Source organism: Larus michahellis, chromosome 3, assembly GCF_964199755.1.
Source record: "Larus michahellis chromosome 3, bLarMic1.1, whole genome shotgun sequence".
Classification (NCBI taxonomy): domain Eukaryota; kingdom Metazoa; phylum Chordata; class Aves; order Charadriiformes; family Laridae; genus Larus; species Larus michahellis.
The window spans coordinates 9,537,707-9,556,913 of NC_133898.1; the positions used below are offsets into that span (position 1 = coordinate 9,537,707).

General features: G+C 41.0%; 1 protein-coding gene and 1 long non-coding RNA gene across 2 annotated transcripts; both read right to left on the reverse strand.

Moving 5' to 3' along the window:
- Positions 1–326: 326 nt before the first annotated feature.
- Positions 327–8,450, reverse strand: LOC141740038 (uncharacterized). Its single transcript, XM_074578232.1, has 11 exons — positions 8,344–8,450; positions 7,757–7,866; positions 6,892–7,026; positions 6,268–6,404; positions 5,445–5,642; positions 5,005–5,099; positions 3,511–3,666; positions 2,490–2,687; positions 1,736–1,861; positions 1,140–1,323; positions 327–743 (listed from the first exon to the last, which is right to left on the reverse strand). The coding sequence occupies exons 1-11, from the start codon at positions 8,448–8,450 to the stop codon at positions 576–578; spliced, it is 1,614 nt and encodes a 537-aa protein (XP_074434333.1). The 3' UTR covers positions 327–575.
- Positions 8,451–10,316: 1,866 nt separating this feature from the next.
- LOC141739997 (uncharacterized) lies at positions 10,317–13,630 on the reverse strand. The gene is made up of 3 exons (XR_012585852.1): positions 13,538–13,630; positions 11,177–11,313; positions 10,317–10,460 (listed from the first exon to the last, which is right to left on the reverse strand). It is a non-coding gene; the product is annotated as an uncharacterized LOC141739997 (long non-coding RNA).
- Between the last annotated feature and the right edge of the window lie 5,577 nt (positions 13,631–19,207).

The window sequence follows — 19,207 nt, forward strand, 5'->3', positions numbered from 1 at the left end:
AAGTTCCCCTCCCCCGTTCCCCGGAGGAGGAGGAGGAGGAAGGCGAGGCCGGGGCCGCGCCGCCCGGCAGGGGAAGGCGGCCGCGCCTCACCTCAGCCCGCGGCCCCTCGGGGTCGCTGCGGGCCGGGGGAAGGCGGGTGGGCTGGGGCAGGGGCCGGGGGCTCCTCCGGTGCAGCCGCGGTGGCGGGGGGGGGGGAAAGGCCCGGCCTAAGTGGAAAAGCAGCAGCCGCTCCCCGTCAAAAATGAACCGCGGCGGTGAGTTCGGTGCAAAAGAAGAGAAAAGGGATGTCCGAGAGGAACTCTGCCTGAAATAACGACAGGGCAGCGCGTTTGGGATCGGTTTTAATTGTCTTGCCATTAGAAATTAAATACACTGTAAGATGGGGCTGCGTTACAGCCTTCTGGCGCCCCGCCAGCCTGTTTCTTATTTTCTTTCATGTCCATCTCTAGCAGTACAAACAGGAGTACCACCAATCTCCAGATAGCGTTCCCATATTCTTATTGCTCATTTAATTCTGCAGTGTGCAATGAGGAGCCACTGTGTTTTTTCCCAAAAGTTTTCTTCATCTTACTGATTAAAAATCATCATTAATGTCAGGCTCATCGTCTTGAGAGTCTGTGTCCAAAATAACTGCCACTTCTGAAAATTTTACCCCTTTAATTTGTTTTTCAGGGATGTCTGTTGTGGGACCAGGTGTTAAGGAAGGAGCTCCCCCTTCATTTGTATCTGCGGGAAAGCAATCCTGCAAGAAAAACATAACACAGATGAGGCAGAAAGCTGCAAATGGTAGAGTTTGGACAAATTCTAAGCAGCACCAGTCAGGGAACTTTTGTACATATATTCTGTCTCTGAAACATGCAGAGAAGGAATCATTTTTAAGGCTGTATTGTTAAGTTTTAGGAGCAGCACGTGAGAACCCTTTACCATACGCAGTCTGTAAAAGGTGGAAGAGAGTCACCATTTCTGCATCACAGAGCCCTTCTAAAGCAGGAGGAAACTTCTCATTACTTCGCCTAAGATTTTTTTTTTCATTATTTCCATCACAAGTTTACTTTTTTGGATAATTTTTCCAGGTTTTTTTAATGGCAAATAATAAAATGTCTTTCACTCCATTCTTTGCAGTTGAAAAGCAAGTTACCTGTTTTGTTTTGAGTTCGGCAATGGGCTGGACATCTGCATATCTAGGTTCAGCGTCTTTTTCAGATCCTGCATTTTCTTCCCATTCGCTGTTGCGATTTAGTGTCTCAAGGTATCTTTCATTGGCCTGAAGCACGTCTTTGTCAGCATCTTCCAGGTTGATAAACTCTAGTGTTTCAGTTTTCCTGAAAGAGAGTTAAGAGAACTCCTGACACCTTGAGCTTGCAAATAGTGAAGTGACCAAAGTCTCCACCACTCTAAAACTGGGAGTAGCAAGTGCACTGATCTCAAAATTACTGGGATTTTACCCAGGGCAACAATAAGTAGCTCCTTGTATCCTGAAGGGTCTTTTCTGCATCAGGCTTAACAGTTTGCTAAAGAGTAAGTAGGAATTTGCCCTTGTCATTTTCAATACAAGATTAAAAGGTATTAGCTTCTTTCAAGTGTAGAGTTTTTAATTTATAATTGTAAGGGTTCTTAAAAATCAACCTGTATGCTAGTAATGAGAGACAAAATCCTGTGTTACCAGAATAAACTAGAACCTCATCTTCTGATGTGCTATTTTTTATACATTTGTGATATCAGCATCCTACTTACACATTATTTGTGTGCTTTAGTTTCTCTAAGCTTTTCAGACTTCCATTTTCGTCAGTTGCACGCGGGTTATCAATACCCTCCATAATTTCAACCTGCTTCGTAACCAAATGCTCTTGCTCATGCTTTCTGAAAATTATAAATACATTAAAATAAAATCATTAATTCTTTTTGAAGATTGCCTTTATAGTTGTTTTAAAAATAGAACATGAAGTATTTGTGTCATAAGTTTAATACACAACACTTATTTTTGGCATTATTCTGGGGATTAGTTTGGAGTATTTCCTATTGTTCTGCACAATTGATAGATTACATATTTAACGGTAACAGGGTGAATAGCCACTGCCGCCTTAGAAGTGTATTCATTTTCCTCATCTATGTGTCACTCAAGTTAGCAGCAAAACGGCCCTTGATTTCAGTATTCACGGGATTAGAGGAGATTTATATGGGTATATCACAGCTGCTTGTGCCCCCCTTAACAGTTAAAATTTCGGCTATCCACATTTCTCTCTTTTTAAAAGTATTTGTTTCTGCTGTTGCTGTGTGACAAACACAAGAAGGAACCAACTTCCAGTTACGTGTAACATGTCTAATATCTACAGCACAAGGCCAGGCATTTTGGTTTATAGCAAATCTTGGGCAATTCTCTTACGGTAATATCTGTAATTTCTCAGATAAGTATTTTTCAAGGTGACATTTAAAGTAAAGTTATTAGTTGCAAGTCTAAATTGCAATGTTAATATAAAACTATTTGTACCTTTTCCTTTTTATAGTAAAAAGTACATATGCCAGGGAGGCTACGAGGGTGCAGGCTAGCAGAACGCCCAGGACGATCGTTGCGATGAGTTCAGGAGACGCTGAGTCTGCAGGAGCCTCTGCTATGGCAGCAGTAACAGACGTTGAGAATATTTTCTCCAGTTCTCCCTCAATATTACTCTTCTGCTCCCTAAGTTTCCTGAAGATAGAAGAATAATATGCCAGTGATTTATCAGACCTTCATTTTGGCATGGAGAAAATAACAGAATACCACTCCCTGCTCCACAAAGACCTTTTCCAAAGATTCAGAATCTTCATGTCTTTCATTCGTGAAAAATTCTGTTTTCTAGTAACCAGCCCTGGTACTTATGAACTAAAATGCTGCAAAACTTGGAAAATTGAACTTGAGAGGTCAGTATCCTCGAAATCCACATCAAGGCAACCACATACACTCTTACAGATACCACTAGTGCTTTCCTCAGAGGAAGCGGTTCATCCATGGAGACTCTTTCCTGCGACCACAGACTTCATGAGTAATATCAGCCACAAACAATTAGTAGTGTGAGAGAGGTGTTGAATCTAGAAATTGTGTGTTTAAATAGCAGCTACCCTTCATAGAATGTTTGTAAGAATATACATTCATACCCCTGTCACGTTACGAAAAAAATGTGAAATACACCTAAAACGTAAGTTTTTAATCAACGTTCTGCAGTTCTAAAATGAAGTTGATATCTATTTTAATGGTATTTTTTCTGCTGCAGTTTTCTATAAAACCGACTTTTAAATACATTTTGCACAATTAAACAACCTTATTCATGTTTTTGACAAACTCTGAAAGTTACCTTTCAATAAACAATGAAAGCTTTCTGAATTCTAAAAATTCCATTTAAGCCTTGAGAGAAGTCTCAGATAAACTGTAATTTGATCTAAACTTGCCCAGTCCAAGAGGTTAATAATTTTAAGGGAAACAAAACCTAGCTGCATAGTGCTGACCCCCAGAAGACAGGCTCTGCCATACAGACCTTTTTACATCTTCTGCAGATACTTCCTGGTTTGCCTCATCAAAAGCAATGACTTTTACATAGGTTACATCAGTGGTGCTTCTTGCTTTTCTTTCAGCTTCATTGGAATAAACGTCAACGATGTATACATTCCATGCAAGTTTATCTTCCAGGACCCTGCCATCATATTAAGAAAACATTTTAAATTAACTGGGTAATGACAAATTCTTTTACTCTGGAAATTAAATGACAGAAAAGTAGCATTTAATACAACACTTTGCAGAGATTTAGTATTTTAATCTGAGCATGTGAAAATGCAGGATTATTGTCAGCAAGGGAATTGCCCAATATCAATGAGTGATTGAGTAGCGGAGGAGAAAAAATCCAGTCCTTATCTCTAACTGCTAGGTAAAGATAATTTTCCTTAGCAGATGCTATATAACTTTTATATATAGCATGAAAATTCTTAGATAGGTGTTGTTAGCATAACTCAACAATTAATGAGAGAAAGGAAGGGATAACAAACCCTTATACCTAGATTTCATAACCAATACTGCATAGTATATCATATATTTAGTCACGCTTTTCAAAGCTTATTGGCTTTGAAATAGGGCTTATTTCATGCTTAACATTATTTTTTTATAAATACAGGCAGTGATACCTATGGAGTATTACAAACAGTAAATGTGCGGAGGGGGGAAACTCAGTCTCATAATCCTCATTGTTTTCTCCTCCTCTTTCTCAGAGAGATTTTCACTCCGGATGGGACCACTGGCCCAGTGAATCCATCATTCTGACGGCAGTCAGTACCAGCTGCTTTGAAGAAAGCAGCAGAGCAGATCTAGAGTTTCCATTTAATTTTTACCAACAGGAAGCTGGTGCTGTAATAGTGGCAACATCACAAACTCATTTTTCCATCCTTCAAAGTGATTTGCCCTCAAAAGCACCAGACTCAATATTTCCAATGTAAAGATATGTTTATGTATAATCAAACAAAAGAACTCGTGTCTTCATTAACGTGCCCAAAAGGCCAAAATATGGTTTTCCTTGTGGCGTAGCCAGCCACACATCGCTGGCTAACCCCCTAGCAGCATAAGGCTGAGACCTCCTTGAGCAGCTCTGCTGTGGTGCTTCAAAGGCGGGGTTTCATTTGTGGAACAGATGGGTTTGGTTTGTGGCTTCTATCTTGTCTTTCTCCACATTGGTATCTTGAAAAACTTTATCCTAGGCTGTTAAAAATCACAGAAACATTGAGGCGGGAAGAGACCTCTTGAAATCATCTAGTCCAATCACCTCTGACATTTGTCAGCTCAGGCCAAAGCCTTACCGGGTAAAAACTGGTGGATTCCTGTGAATTCCCTCAAATTATTCTGAAGTACATCAAGTGGCAGGCCTAGCTTTTCATGGGCGCTGGCTGTGCCACCTGCCCTGTAGGCTGTCAGGTCCCTGTCTCAAAGGGACTCTCAGTTTGTCATTAGATATTATATCAGAAGAAGCTTCACAGTTTCAAAATACCTTTTTACTTCAGCGATGTTTTTTTCAACAACGTTGATCTTCTGATTAAGTACCGCCACCACCATGTTGTTAGAGGAACTGGAATCAACTGTTACCTAATAAATCAAAAAAAAAAAACCACACATGTAAGGGTTTTCTAAAGTATTTGTACCTCCCACATTGACTTTCAAAAAAAAAAAACAAACACCAAACCTAAAAACCCCCCCACCTCTCCGATATACAATAATTGTCCTCTAAAAGTCAGTCTTCATGCCAACATATGTCAATTGAAATGATAACCTCATAATTCTGGCCTGAAAGTATGTAGTAAATACCGGTGTATCGGACGGTCTTACTATACAGTGTTATTTTTTTTTTTGTCATTTCAAAACCTAGCCCTTCTTGTATACAGAGTTTTAATGTGGAAGCAAATCAGGACTATAAATAACAATCTTCCTTACATTGACTGTTGCCTGGGCTGTGAGTCTTCTTGTGCCTTGGTCTGCAGCTTGGACTTCCAGATAAAATGTTCCAGCCTTTCCTGCTACAGAAACTGTAAAAATCTGCCCCGTGTTTTCATCAATGTCAAATTCATTCATTTGATTATTCACTAAGCTGTACAGCAGAAGTCCGTTGGCTCCTGAATCTGGATCTGTGGCCTGGGTTTAAAAAAAAGGCGATTTATGAAACTCAGCTTGTGGGTTTTGGACTGCACGTTGCTCTTCAATCATTAAACTCTGCAGTTTCTATTTCTAAAATGGGTATTCTAGGATTGTGCTGTCTTATTTTTCTCTTTGCACTAAACTAAAAGCGGGGTACAACCTATCAGAATCAGGCCAAGGGTATAAAAGGGGAAGTACGTTTGCCATAAAGTCTGAAGGATTCTACAGCTGCAAGCATAAAAGGAGCAGGCTAGAATGGAGGGATAACACCGGACTTTGACAAAGATGAGAACTGCTCCATTTTGTAATTCATTTCCCATTTGGGTCTGATAGAAAACAAAGCAGTTAATGGGAGAGAGAGGGGGGGGGCAGCCTGTGCAGGACGTAATCCATAACAGCAGCATGAGTCAGACCATCTGGCTCTTCTGACAGACCCACTGGTAGGACAGGTATTGGATCTGTTCCCTAAACACCCCAGCCTTCACCAGCCTCATGTAAAACCTGGGTGATGGGCAGAATCTGAGCAGATTTAACAGCTCCTTTAACCCAGTTCAACCGTGGAAGAAACCAAAATCTTTCAAAGGACTTCTGTCCTCATGAAGAGCACAGAAAGATACTGTACCTGAACTGTAATAACCGGGTACTTGTACGGCACAGAGTTCGGTATCCGAGCAGAGTAGGCGTTACTCAAAAATGCCGGCTCTTCATTTACGTCCTGCACCGAGATTGTCAGCATCATCACATTTTGGGCAAACAGGCCTATTAAACAAACACAAGTGAACTGCAACAACAAACAACGGCAAAGCGCGACTTCAAAGGCCGGGTCAGGCTGTGGCTTTGCAGCAGCGTCTCTGCTGCACGCGAGGAAGAGGGAGAAGGAAGGGAACGCAGGAGGGATGTGCCCAGAGGAGCTCACTGGCAAAAGCAGACAGTGCTGCTCCTCTGTCAGCCCTCTCTGGCTGGCTGTGCTCTACCAGGCACGAGGGCAGGCAAGTTCCTCCAGCTCCTGCTGAGGAGTCCAGCTATTACATTCTTTTCTGAGACCATGGTAGGGCCCTGTGGGGGTTTGCAGCCTTGGAGGAAGGCCGCTGCGCTTCTCTGCACAACCTTGACCTTCAGCTTTTCATCTTTCACATCAGACTTTGCAGTTAAAGAGAGTCCTGATTCCTATATTGGGTTGCAAATACAGAAGACGTGTTCATTGCCCCTGATTTAAGTTGAAATGTCCTTCAAAGTAAAAGGTTACCTGAATTTTGGACTTCTGCGGCAGGCAAGAGATTTTCATTTGCTTGAATTAAAATCACGTACTGAGAAACTTCCTCATAGTTCAAATTAATTGCAGTTCTCAGCTGACCACTTTTCGTATCCAATCTGAAATGACCTGAAAGGAAAAACATGCACCTTTGCCATTATAACTACCATTTCACTCGTGTTCCTCCTACCTCTTGTGTCTGCGTTGCTCTTAGGATGTTTCCATGGGTCCTCTGCTCTTAGGAATGTGAAATGCAACATTTCCACTGGCTGAGCATCAAAGGCACCAAAGCTGGGGTCCCATCCCAGACCAAACAGGCCTCAAACAGGCCTCAAACACGTAAAGGAGCACCATACTTGGAAAATAAGAATTGCAGCTTCTTGTTGCACAACTCCTTTTTTGCTGCTTTCCAAGTTTTCTCTCTGTTTCCAATGATTTCCTTTTTTTTTTCTGCAGCAAAGGGAGTCACAGCACAGCTGCAAAAGCTGGAGGAGGGCAGATGCCCTGACTTGGTGCAAGTGCAAGGACATGATAGACTAAAAGTGAGCGGCGGGGAGGAAGCTGCTTGCTAACAACTTCTATTTTAGCTCCCTCAGCCTGCAAATTATCCTAATGTAAGACTACAAGAACCCATTTTCTGGCAAGGTACCACCACCTATTTAGCCAGAGGAGATTAACAAAGTCCATGCTGAAGAGCTCTGAAAGAAATTCTTGGTGTACTTTGATTTTTTAAAAATATGACACAGGTTTTAACCCTTGCTCTCCATCTCCTCATTTACATACAGCTACATCTGCCGCACCAAAGACAGGTTATTCTGTTATCTCGGCTATTTTAATTCATAAGGGAAATAGTACTCACCTCTTTCATTGCCAGATACAACTGTATAATCAATCGGTTTTCCTAAAGTTTCAACCACAGTAAAAGCGTAAATTAAATAATCCACTCCTGTGTTTTCCAAAACGGAAATGCTAATATAGAAAATAAATGATAAATCATGTTAAATTTCCCAGCAGTTCTTGCACTGTCAGGCTTTGAAATTTAACTCTTTAAGAGCGAGTTCTCTGTGGAAAATCCTGCCCCCTCCCCTCTAGTTGTTTGCTAGAGCTCCCTGACTTTCAGAGTGCCGTGCAAGCCCTACTTTTCTAGCCAGACATTTGTTTATCCTTGAGTAAAGGCTAAAGAAGAATGTTTAATTAGTGTGTGAGAGGAAAGGGACAAAGAGTCTGGCTTATACGAACTGCACAGTAAAGAAACAAAAGCTGATGCCTCGCATCACGTTCATGGAACCACTGGCATAGCAGAATTTCATGGATGTTTTGTGTAAAAAACCCTGATGTTCTTCTGCATGGAAGAATATGAAAATTAGCTTCAACTTTCAACTTCACTGTGTTTTCCACTCTCTGGAGAGTATGCAACAGTTATACAACTTAAGGTGAAAGCCTCACCTGATTTTGCTCTCGTTAAACCGAGGAACAAACGGACGGTTGTCAGACACATTAAGAGTAATCACAGCAGTGTCATTTAAAGATGGGAAGCCTTTGTCCTTCGCCATTACTGTCAATTGGATCTCTCCAGAACTAAACAGGTTTCCAGTTGTAGTTATTTTCCCCTCGCTCATATCTTCTATCAGGAAGAACGGGCTGGAGTTTTGATCGGGGAGGATGTAGTACTCAATAAGACCATTTTGCCCCTGCCATGAAAGGAACAAAACTTCATGTAACTATTGCTTGCAGGACCACATATTTCAGTGCCTCAAGTTCCATAGTACAGACTCACTGGAATCTCAATATTTCCACACTTAAATGGACAGAATGCCAGAAGCACTTTAAATAACTAGAGAGAACCAGGCTCAGAGCTACTTCGTGCTTAAGATGTAACACAAGAGCAGCAGCGGAGGAAAGGGTCAGTGAGCAAAGCCCCCGCTCCCCAAGTTAATTTTGATGTTCCAAGATCCTAAAAAATTCCCATAGCAATATTAAAGAAGACTACGTGCACTAGGAGTACATTTTGAAGGGTAGGTTAAACACTGAAACTTGGGGTTAGCTATGGTAGGATGGGTGCCGACAAAAACACAAAGCAGAGGAAAATTCACAAACAGTTGTCCGGTCACACAGTAAAACTGTGGGGAAAAAAAAAAAAAGATCTCTAATGAAAATAAATTAAGGACACGTGTAGAGAGGGCCAGTCAGAGTAGTGAAAGGGAGTCATCTAAAGGTGTGATGTCAACAAGAATAAGCCAAAGTCCCTTGGATCCTTTTCACACCTTGAGGAGAAGCGCAGTCTCCCACAGCTATGAGGGCAAGCCCTGTTCCTGCCTGCCACAGAAGAGCTGCACGCGTTTTGCTCTATGCACATTGCTTCCCTTTCCTGAGAAAAGCCATCCTGACGAACCCTGAGGGTTTGCTCTATCGCACTTTGCTCTGTATTTCTGAGAAGCATTGTTCTCCCACAGCTCTGCAGCAGCAGGATCAAACCCTACCATGAACATCTGTTGTTTCTAAGTAATCTGTGGATTTATAATTATTTCTGGAGCAGGGAGGAACAGGGAAAGACTAATAATTTCAGTAGCAGTCTCTGCCCCAGAATCCTGAAAGGGTGGCAGAGGGAGGATGAGTGCCACTCTGCACGCCAGAGGACCAGACATATTATCTGAAGGATGAGTTTCATTAGGGGTCTCAACATAGATCTCACAGAGTCCACCTAACTTGCATGAGCAATTTCAATTTTGTATAAAATAATTGAGAAGGATGACAAAAAGGGGCCCATTAGATTATTTGCAGCAATATACCCCATAGCTGCAGGTATTTTAACCAAAATTATGCACTAAGAAATAGGAAGGCACCTGCTACACCTATTCTGTTGTCACTTCCAGATGTTTCTTCTTTTAAAGGACATAATTAGTAGTGATGCTGTCACGGTGATTTGGTTCACTAGTGGATATCTCTGCCAGTCTCTGGATACTACTCAATGGGTGCAGTACAGATACAACAAACAAAATTACTTTAAAAAACGGGGTCAGAGATAATTAGCTGGGGTACCACACTTCGGAGGCGTTTGGGAAGCAGATGTTTCCGTGTTCAAGCCAGCTATATGAGCTTTTACAGCTCCTTCTACTTAGAAGTTCAAGTACCTCCACAGACACTAAATTGCTTTGGTCCTTGTGTACTTCTGAAAGACTGGTACAACGCCGTACAAGAGGAAAAATTAAGGCAAATATAGCTGAAGAAACATGCCCAAAGGCAGGCGGTACATCAGTGTCAAGGCAGAAGCATCAAAAGTCCTCCTTTCCAATTCCCAGTGCTGTTAGTCAATCAGAAATCACTTTCTGCTACATTTGGTATTTCGTGCATAGAGAATGGCGAAAAATGTATTTGGGCTGCAGCTTAAAGCAATGTCAAAATCAAACAGGAGTAGTTACCTGATCTTTGTCGGTAGCGCTCACAGTTATGACATGAGCACCTACAGGATTAATCATGTTTATAGAAGCGGAATAGGATTTCTGAGCAAATACTGGAGCATTATCATTCACATCAATCACTAGAACAGTGACATGAGTAGTTGCCTAGAAAACAAAATGGTTTAATGCATTTTAGAATGTTTAGAATGTCTTACTTAAGAGATATTTTTTGTTATTTGCATATGCAACAAAAAGTACAAATTAGACTTTGAAAATGCTGTAGTAAAATGCTGTGTTATGTTTAATTTTGTGAACTCAACGTCAGAGATCACTACAGGATTTTAATATAAGAGACGTGGGAATTCAAATTTGCAGTAGGATTCTACTTCTTGAAAGGTGTCTGAATGGGTAAGAACAGGATGAGTTTAGGAAGCCAACATGTCCTACTGTTGCTGCTAGATGCGGTTAAGAGAACCGCACATGCTCTAGTTCTGTTAAATAAGTGTATAATATCTTTTCAAATAAAAGAAATACAGCAGAGCTACAACAATTTGCTGAAAACTACTTTTTCTCCTGTGAAAATTTATCAGGCATTTACAGTACTAATAGGCAGTAGGCAAGAATTCCTGTTCCCCAACACAGACTAGCCTGCAAACAATTCAGGGTCATATTCTTCCATGCATGACTATGAAGTATTTCAAGTAATTATGGAGTATAATACTTCTCAGCATGGACAAAGGTTGCAAAAATCTGACACTAAACACTATTAGGTGACTAATTTATTCCCCAGAATAAATGTCTTTGATAGATCTCCCTCCCACTAATTTAAAATCCACTCTTACTAGAAGAATCACTGTTTATTACAATGACGGTTCTTTTACCTGATGGAAAGGCGCAGATTTGTTGTTGACTGCATTCACTGTAAGGTTATATTTATTCACAGTTTCATAGTCTGGAGAGTTCTTTATCTTAATGTTGCCATGTATTCCATCTATTTCAAATATATTTCCTCCGCCACCTGAGATAAATTTAAGGAAGCGTTATCAATAAATGCAGCGCTACAGGATTGGGGCAGAGTGGCTTGAAAGCAGCTCGACAGAAAAGGACTTGGGGGTGTTGGTTGACAGCCGGCTGAATATGATCCAGCAGTGTGCCCAGGTGGCCAAGAAGGCCAACAGCATCCTAGCCTGTATCAGGAATAGTGTGGTGAGCCGGACTAGGGAAGTGATCATCCCCCTGTACTCGGCACTGGTGAGGCCCCACCTCGAGTACTGCGTTCAGTTTTGGGCCCCTCGCTACAAGAGGGACATTGAGGTGTTGGAGCGTGTCCAGAGAAGGGCTACAAAGCTGGTGAGGGGCCTGGAGGACAAACCTTATGAAGAACGACTGAGGGAGCTGGGGTTGTTTAGCCTGGAGAAGAGGAGGCTGAGGGGAGACCTTATCACCCTCTACAACTACCTGAAAGGAGGTTGTAGAGAGATGGGGGCTGACCTCTTCTCCCTGGTGACAAGTGATAGGACGAGGGGAAACGGGTTCAAGTTACGTCGGGGGAGGTTTAGATTAGATATTAGGAGACACTTTTTCACTGAAAGGGTTATTAAACATTGGAATAGGCTGCCCAGGGAGGTGGTGGATTCACCATCCCTGGAGGTGTTTAAAAAAATGGTAGATGGGGCACTTAGGGACATGGTTTAGAAGTGGCTCTTGTCAGGGTAGGCTAAAGGTTGGACTCGATGATCTTAAAGGTCCCTTCCAACCTCAACAATTCTATGATTCTATGATTCTATCTTGGAAGCATACAATTAACTACGCTCAAATTATATGTTTACTTGCGTTTTGAGCTCATTAGAACAATTTTTTAAATATCATATAGATAACGTGGAAGAAAAACTGAAGGTATTTCGAGTGGATGAATGTTTGCAATGTGAGTCAAGAAGCTTTGCAAATACATCTGTCACGCTCAAAAAGTAATAGTGCTTGAGGCACGCACGTGATGATGGACAGCACATTAGAGTTCTGGGCTGAATCTCTGGAATCAAGTTCCTCCAAGCCTGTGCAACTCTTAGAGGAGATCTGAGGTGTTCCCTGGCGCTTTTACAGTCCTCTGACCTTCTGTACATTCGGTCTCGTGTTTGCTGGTTGTAACAGTCATGAAGCGCTGCAACAAGACAGTGCTCCTGCCAACAGCTCACTGATTTTATTCTGCTCTATTGAAGGTGGGCTGAGCGGCACACAGATCTAAAGAGAAATCAATTTGACTGCCAAAAGACCTGGCAGTGACTTTTACTGGCTTTGGCCACCCTTGTGCAAAGCCACCTCAAACTCTGTTATGCAGATTGGAAAGAAAAGACTCTAAAAACATACAAACTGTATACACATTGCTCTTGATGGTCCATGGAACAAAAACAACTATTTCAACTCCTGCAGGCTTTTGGTCCAGAGGGTCCATCTCTGTCAGATTTAGGGGCAGTGGCAAAAAGGGCGCTCTTCTCAACAGCAATGCCATCAGCTTCCACAGTCAAAGGTGACAGGAAGCACCAATCAGAGCTCTCAGTCACTGCAGAGCACAAGCTGGCATGTTAATGTAAAATTAAACTGAAGGCACTTTATATTAATAACCCGGGCAGAGATCTGAGGTAGCAGTAGGTGACCTGCCGTCTGCTGTGGCACTTCTGCTGCAGTGGTAACGGTGTCCGGCACAAGAGCGAAGAAGACAGCTCTCCAGCAGCCCTCGATAGTCAGTCGGGTCCCTGACACACTTGTGATATCATTTACATCTGCTCCTGATAGCTGTGAAATGCTCACAGTCCACAGGCTGCGGAGAGACCTAATTTAGCAGCATTTAATGCCTGGCACAGGCCCAACAGGTTCTACAAGGCAGGGATTAAGTAGGCCCTGGACCCTTGTTCCTCATTCAGGAAAGCTATGAGCATTTTCTTTTTCATCAAAACTACTCCTGCTGATGGCAGCTATGGCAGTCGAGTAGCTAAAGATTTTTTAAAAAGCTGTTTTTTAACAGAATTAAGCGTATGATTAAAAGCAATTTGTAGTTTCCACAAAAGAAGTTCCTACTCAATCAGTTTGAAAGCTGTATGAGCATAAATTAGTGAAGTACCAACCCAGGTGAAAGTGAACCTTCTTGGCTTATGTGGAAAGGGGCTAGGTGATAACACACGTTAGCTCGTAACAGCATAGACAAGAAAGTGACAGTTGTTCCAGTGCAGCAAGAAATTCCTTGTTACCTGTAAGGCTATATAGAACAAACGCATTGTCCCCTGTGTCTCTGTCCGTTGCTGTGATTTTTCCAACTATGAATCCCACAGGAGCATTTTCATTCACACTGAATTCAGTCACTGGATCGAAGACAGGTGGGCAGTCATTAGCATCAATGATCTTTATAGTAACTGTGCAGTAACCTCTTTTCTTTTCAGGGATTCCATCATCTTCAGCATATATCACGATCTGTAAGTTGCACAATTATTGGTAATGAGAAATCACACAAATAGGTACTTGCATAAGGATTAAAAAATCCTGGTGAATTTTAAACTTCACAGTATTCTTAGAAACGTAAAGTCAAATTCTGATTTCACCTCGAAATGATTATTGAAAACTTAAGGAGTATTTGGTCGATAAAAAAGTCTTTCTATATAGAACCAACAAATTCATCAATATTTTTGCTTCAAGCAAAATAAGCTCATAAAAAAAAAATCCAGCAGTGGCAGCAACAATAAAGATTAACTGAGAATTGTATCTGCAAGATCTCAGTTGAGTACAGATTCAAGCAAACAGACAGCACTGAATACACGAGCTGTCATTGTGAAGTTAGTTATTTATGTGCTGAAGCGTTTGAGAGTTTGTAGGACAGGTAAACAACGAGCCTTACTTGAATTTCGTTATAGTCTAAAGGCAGTGTCTTGCTTTAATAATGCATCACATCTTGAAAAGCTCATATTCTAAAACAATGCATAAAATGTTCAAGCAATATCAAGCTAAACAAAAACAAAAGTGTCACCTGTTGTCCAAGGGAAAGATAAAGAGTTCTGAATAATGGAAAGACGTAAGGAATCTAAAGCAAACCTGATACTCTCTAGGTTCCTCTTCATAATCGAAGGAGGCGGTGGAATAAAGAATTCCAGTTGCTTCATCTATCCTGAATTTAAGTCTGTCTCCACTGAGAATGCCATAAGTTAGGAAGCCATTTCTACCTGTATCATTATCCTGAGCTTTCAGCTGGACAATCTGAGTAGGGGTTAAATTCTGTGGATGAAGAACAGATTTGAGGCTGTCAGAGACTTTGGTTCGGGGGAAGTAACAGCCACCACGTACACTTACAATAGTACAGACGTTTTAAAATCAAAATTATACAACTCATTCAGCACAGTGAGAGAATCTCTTTTTTTTCTGTAATTTACAGAAAAGAACTATTTCCTGCCCCATGTCTCTACCTACAGCAGCAGTCTTCAGGAAGAAAAATCACCATGATTTCAAACAGGCCAAATGCTAACCTCCAGCATCTGACTGGCTGATGAGGAATTATTCATGTTTAACAGCCTCTACTCCTATGAAACCCGATGGATGTTCTCAACTGCAAAATCACAGAATCATAGAATTGTCTAGGTTGGAAGGGACCTTTCAGATCATCTAGTCCAATCATCAACCTAACTCTGACAAATCGTGTTTCTTTCTGAACACTATTTGGTTAATAATTACTCTTTTCAAAATAAATACTCTATTTCTTCCTTTTAAAAAATGTTATTTCAAGATTATCGTGAAGATTAACAATAAATATCAGTGTTCCACTCGCACGGCCATTTGAGACCTGAGCTGAAGTTACTTGATCCCACAGGGCATTCAGCAATTCCTACTGCGTAAATATTTCACATGGAAATCAATTTTTAAGGTTGGGAAATGTGATTTTAACTCTTCTGCATTAAACTAACTGGGAACATTAAAAATAGGTGAGAGAATTAAACCTATGTTTAGCTCAATGTTAGAAATGGACTAGATTTTAAATCATTTGTGGCTGTTAAAAGACAATGTGAGTGAATCAGCTGGAAATCTCGAAAGTCAAGGTACATGCAATATAAAATATAAACATGATCAGTGTGCATCTTTTTAAAAAAGTAGCTAGCAGATTAAAGTGTGAAAAGTGTTGTTTGAAAATTTAAGAGTGAAATGTTGAGCTAGATGCCTTTGCATAATTAAATGCTGTGATATCATAACATAACAGCCACAGACTGAAATCTGGTTTGCTTTCTGCTACCGATTACTTGGTGTCAGGAAGAATCACAACAGATTGTACATGAGCAAGAGGAAAAACGTCGCTAAATTAGAGACTTCTGCCTGCTACTTCTCTATATGAAGCTCCATTACAAAAGACTGGGTGAGGGTCTATGAGGTGCCTAGCACATTCACTAGATTTTGAATGCACATGAATATTCTCTGTGTACAAATATGCAAAATGGAGTGGCTGTTTTTCCTTCGTGAAGCTCCTTACTAGTAAAAGATTCCCTTTTCCTTCAATATGTACACACTTCTAGATCATTCTCTTTGTGGACTGGGATTTTCAGCTTGAAATAAACCTTAAAACATCATATGGCAGAAAAGAATGGCAAGCAGTCGAGTTCCAGAAGGTTTACTTCTATACTCACCAAAAGAATTTTTTTTAATTATTATTATTATTTTGAGGATTTATTTCTGTGATTCAGTTTGGGTGGCATTTTCTTACCTCTTCAAGTCTTGCTTCTACTAGAGAGGATGGGAAAACAGGAGGGAAATCATTTACATCAATAACTTCCACAGTCACGGAAACTTGATTAAATATGTTAGCATCAGATGAATCTGTTGCTCGCACATTGAAATTGACTGGAAAATCTTCCAGTTTCAAATTCTTTCTTGTTCTGACGATACCAGTGGATGAATCGATAACGAAATACTCTGTTTAAAAAAAACAAAAACAAAAATATAAATTATTCTGTTTATGATTTTATTAGTTAAAACTGAAGATACAAACCCTTCAGTGCAAACTACACATTATTGTTATGAATATCGTATGTTACAGTATTCTTCAAAGAATAAAATAACATCCTACGTGGATTTACAAGAGTGTCAGATGTATCCAGGGCTGTAATTAACAAAAACAAATAATTCAGAAGGTCAGATGGGAGCCAAAGGGGAGAAGTTCACCGTACCACTGACCGTCCAGTCAGAAGGTCTTCACCTTCCTCTGAAACAGTCAGAGGTAATTTTCCCTGTTTCAACCAGAAACTATTATTTCATTTCCTATGAAGTTCTGTTCTTACTGAAGATGAGGAATTCTGCAAATAACTTCGGGGGGGGGGGGGGGGGGGGGGGCACAACTTCATACAAAACATTTTACAAAAAAAGAAATATAAAGTGGCTATGTTTGATGATACAATACAATCAGTTTAGTGAGAAAAGACACATGACAAAGCACTGATCATAGAATCGTCTAGGTTGGAAGGGACCTTTAAGATCATCAAGTCCAACCATCAACCCAACACTGCCCAAACCACCACCAAATCATGTCCCTAAGCACCATGTCTACCCGTTTCTTAAATACCTCCAGGGACGGTGATTGAACCACTTCCCCGGGCAGCCTAGTCCAGTTGATCCCATGTAAACTTACTCTACACATTCACGTTTGTTAAGAAAATGTTGCTGTGTTAGTTTTTCTACCGGCAGTCTTTATGCTGAATGAGGTATTCTTTCTCCAGTCACTGTAACTTTATGCCTGATCAGGTACCACCTGATCTTCCTGTAGCAGACATACAAAAGCGTAGAGCTGGTGCAGTCAGCTCTGTCTCATGTGTCTCTAGCTAATCTGACAGAAACTCAATCACGTGCCCACACCCGATCCCTATCAAATTTGTACGCCTGGTTGATTTGATACACATCCAGTATTAATGGCTGTAGAGCTGAGATAAAAGCAAAAGGAGAGAAGAAACAATCCAAAAGCTAAGTGCTCTGCAGCGCTGGTTGTTTAACACACCCTCTTTCTTGCTATTTCAAATGAAGAGCTCACCCTTTTCATCTCCAGATACAATACTGTGTATCACAGGGACCTTATACAGCACACTGATCTGTACAACAAACGTATCTGGCAGCGTCTTCTCGCTCAGAGGGGCAGGCTGATAGGCTGCTTCAGAGAACACGGGAAGTGAAATGCTGACGGGAGCTATCGTTACTGACACCTGCGGAGAAAAGGAGATGACTACAGGGGTTAAGTTTTCAGGCTTAGCAGGCTTTTCTATTCAGTTATGCAACGGCAGAAGTCCAGAACTTTATCAATACAAAAAAGTGTATGATGGCTGCATGCCGAGTTTGACACATTAGTGCCTTGAAAGCAGCGAAGGTTAGTGAAAAATGCCAGCAACCAACTCAGTTTAGCTTTACCTGTATACTTTCCAAAACAGAGAGAGGGATTCCAGTTCATGGCATATAGCACATTTCAAATCAATTGTCTAGCTAAATGGCTCTTAGAAAGAGGTACTGGTCTGTATTTGCAACAAATTCTTCCACTGGAGAATGTATGAGCAGAGCAGGAGCTTGTTAGTACAGTATTTTGAAATTATTATAACTGACTGTATATGAAAAATGGTGACAGGCGATAAATAAATAACGCCTACTGCCTCACAAAAATAAATACAATTTATTTCTAAATGATACCAGACAGCTGCTGTCCGATGCTTTTAAGAATGATGGCTCATAAGTCTATGTTTTAAGATCCTGTTGAATATAATTTTCTACATGTCTTTATCCCTATACGTTTCTGGTCCTTTTTTTGGATTCTGCTAAGCTGTGTTATTTAGTGGCAAAAGATCACCAGCCAGTTGTAAGCACTGTGTAAAAAAATATTTATTTTATCATATTTACATTCTCAGTCTTCAACTTAATTGTTTTTTTTCTTGTATTATAGGAAAATAAACATGAAGACTTTATTTGCTGTCTGCTGTTTATTATATCACATACTTCCATTACATCCCCTCTGACTGTCCCACTCTTTGACCTTGCGCAGAAGTCTCCGCTCCTCTAATCTTCATCTCTCACTGTATAGAGCTTCTGTTTGTCTTTTCTGAAACGGAATAATCAAAACCAAGATGGGTGACGTGCCAGCTAGTGCTATAGCAGCATAACTTTAGAGCTGTTATCATCTTGTGTCCTGTTCCTGAAACAAAAGTGGGACTCTGACATTCTGATTCGTGTCTTGGATAGTTTCACCTCACTAATACCTGTTTCCTGGTGTAGTCACACTCAGTTTAGAATGAAACAATCTGGGGAATAAACTGCATAAGTAGACACTAAGAGAAATTTTAGTACCTTTACAGAAGTTGAAAGAGGCGGCAGACCCGAATCTGTAGCAGTGACTATCAAGGAGTAATACAGGGGAGCAATCTGCTTGGATAAATCTCTTGTTAAGGTGAGTACTCCTGTGGTGCTGGAAAGACTGAAGAGGCCATCTGAGTTTCCACCTGAAGAGGCAAAAACAAGTGTTGGAGATGTCAACAGAGCCAGCAGAGACAAGCAACTGAATTACATGCCCAGGATTTAAGAGACACGCGTTGAAATCCTAATCTGTATATGTAATCTGGAGCAAGACACCTGGCCTCTCTTGATCCTGCATCTGCCTCCCAGAATCATCTGGGTTGGAAGGGCCCTTGTGAGGCCTCTGGTCCAACCTCTTGGCTCAAAGCAGGATCATGAATGAATTCAGAGCAGGTTGCTCAGGGCTTTGATCCATCAGGTGCTGAAAACCTCCAAGGATAGCCTTTCTGGGCAGTACTTGTTATCCTCACAGAGGACTTTTTTCCCCTTTATATCCAGTTAGAAGCTGCCACTTCAATGTATGATCACTATCTCTCATTGTTCTGTCGAGCAGCTTAGATTAGCAG

What these genes read in the sequence shown, in the direction of transcription:
- LOC141740038 (XM_074578232.1), bottom strand. Translation starts at nt 8,450, where the DNA reads ATGGCGAAGGACAAAGGCTTCCCATCTTTAAATGACACTGCTGTGATT. An exon ending in CGCAGAAGTCCAAAATTCAG is followed by an intron (nt 6,405 to 6,891) that starts GTAACCTTTTAC and finishes TTTGTTTAATAG; the next exon opens with GCCTGTTTGCCCAAAATGTG. An exon ending in TTTACTATAAAAAGGAAAAG is followed by an intron (nt 1,862 to 2,489) that starts GTACAAATAGTT and finishes TATAATTTTCAG; the next exon opens with AAAGCATGAGCAAGAGCATT.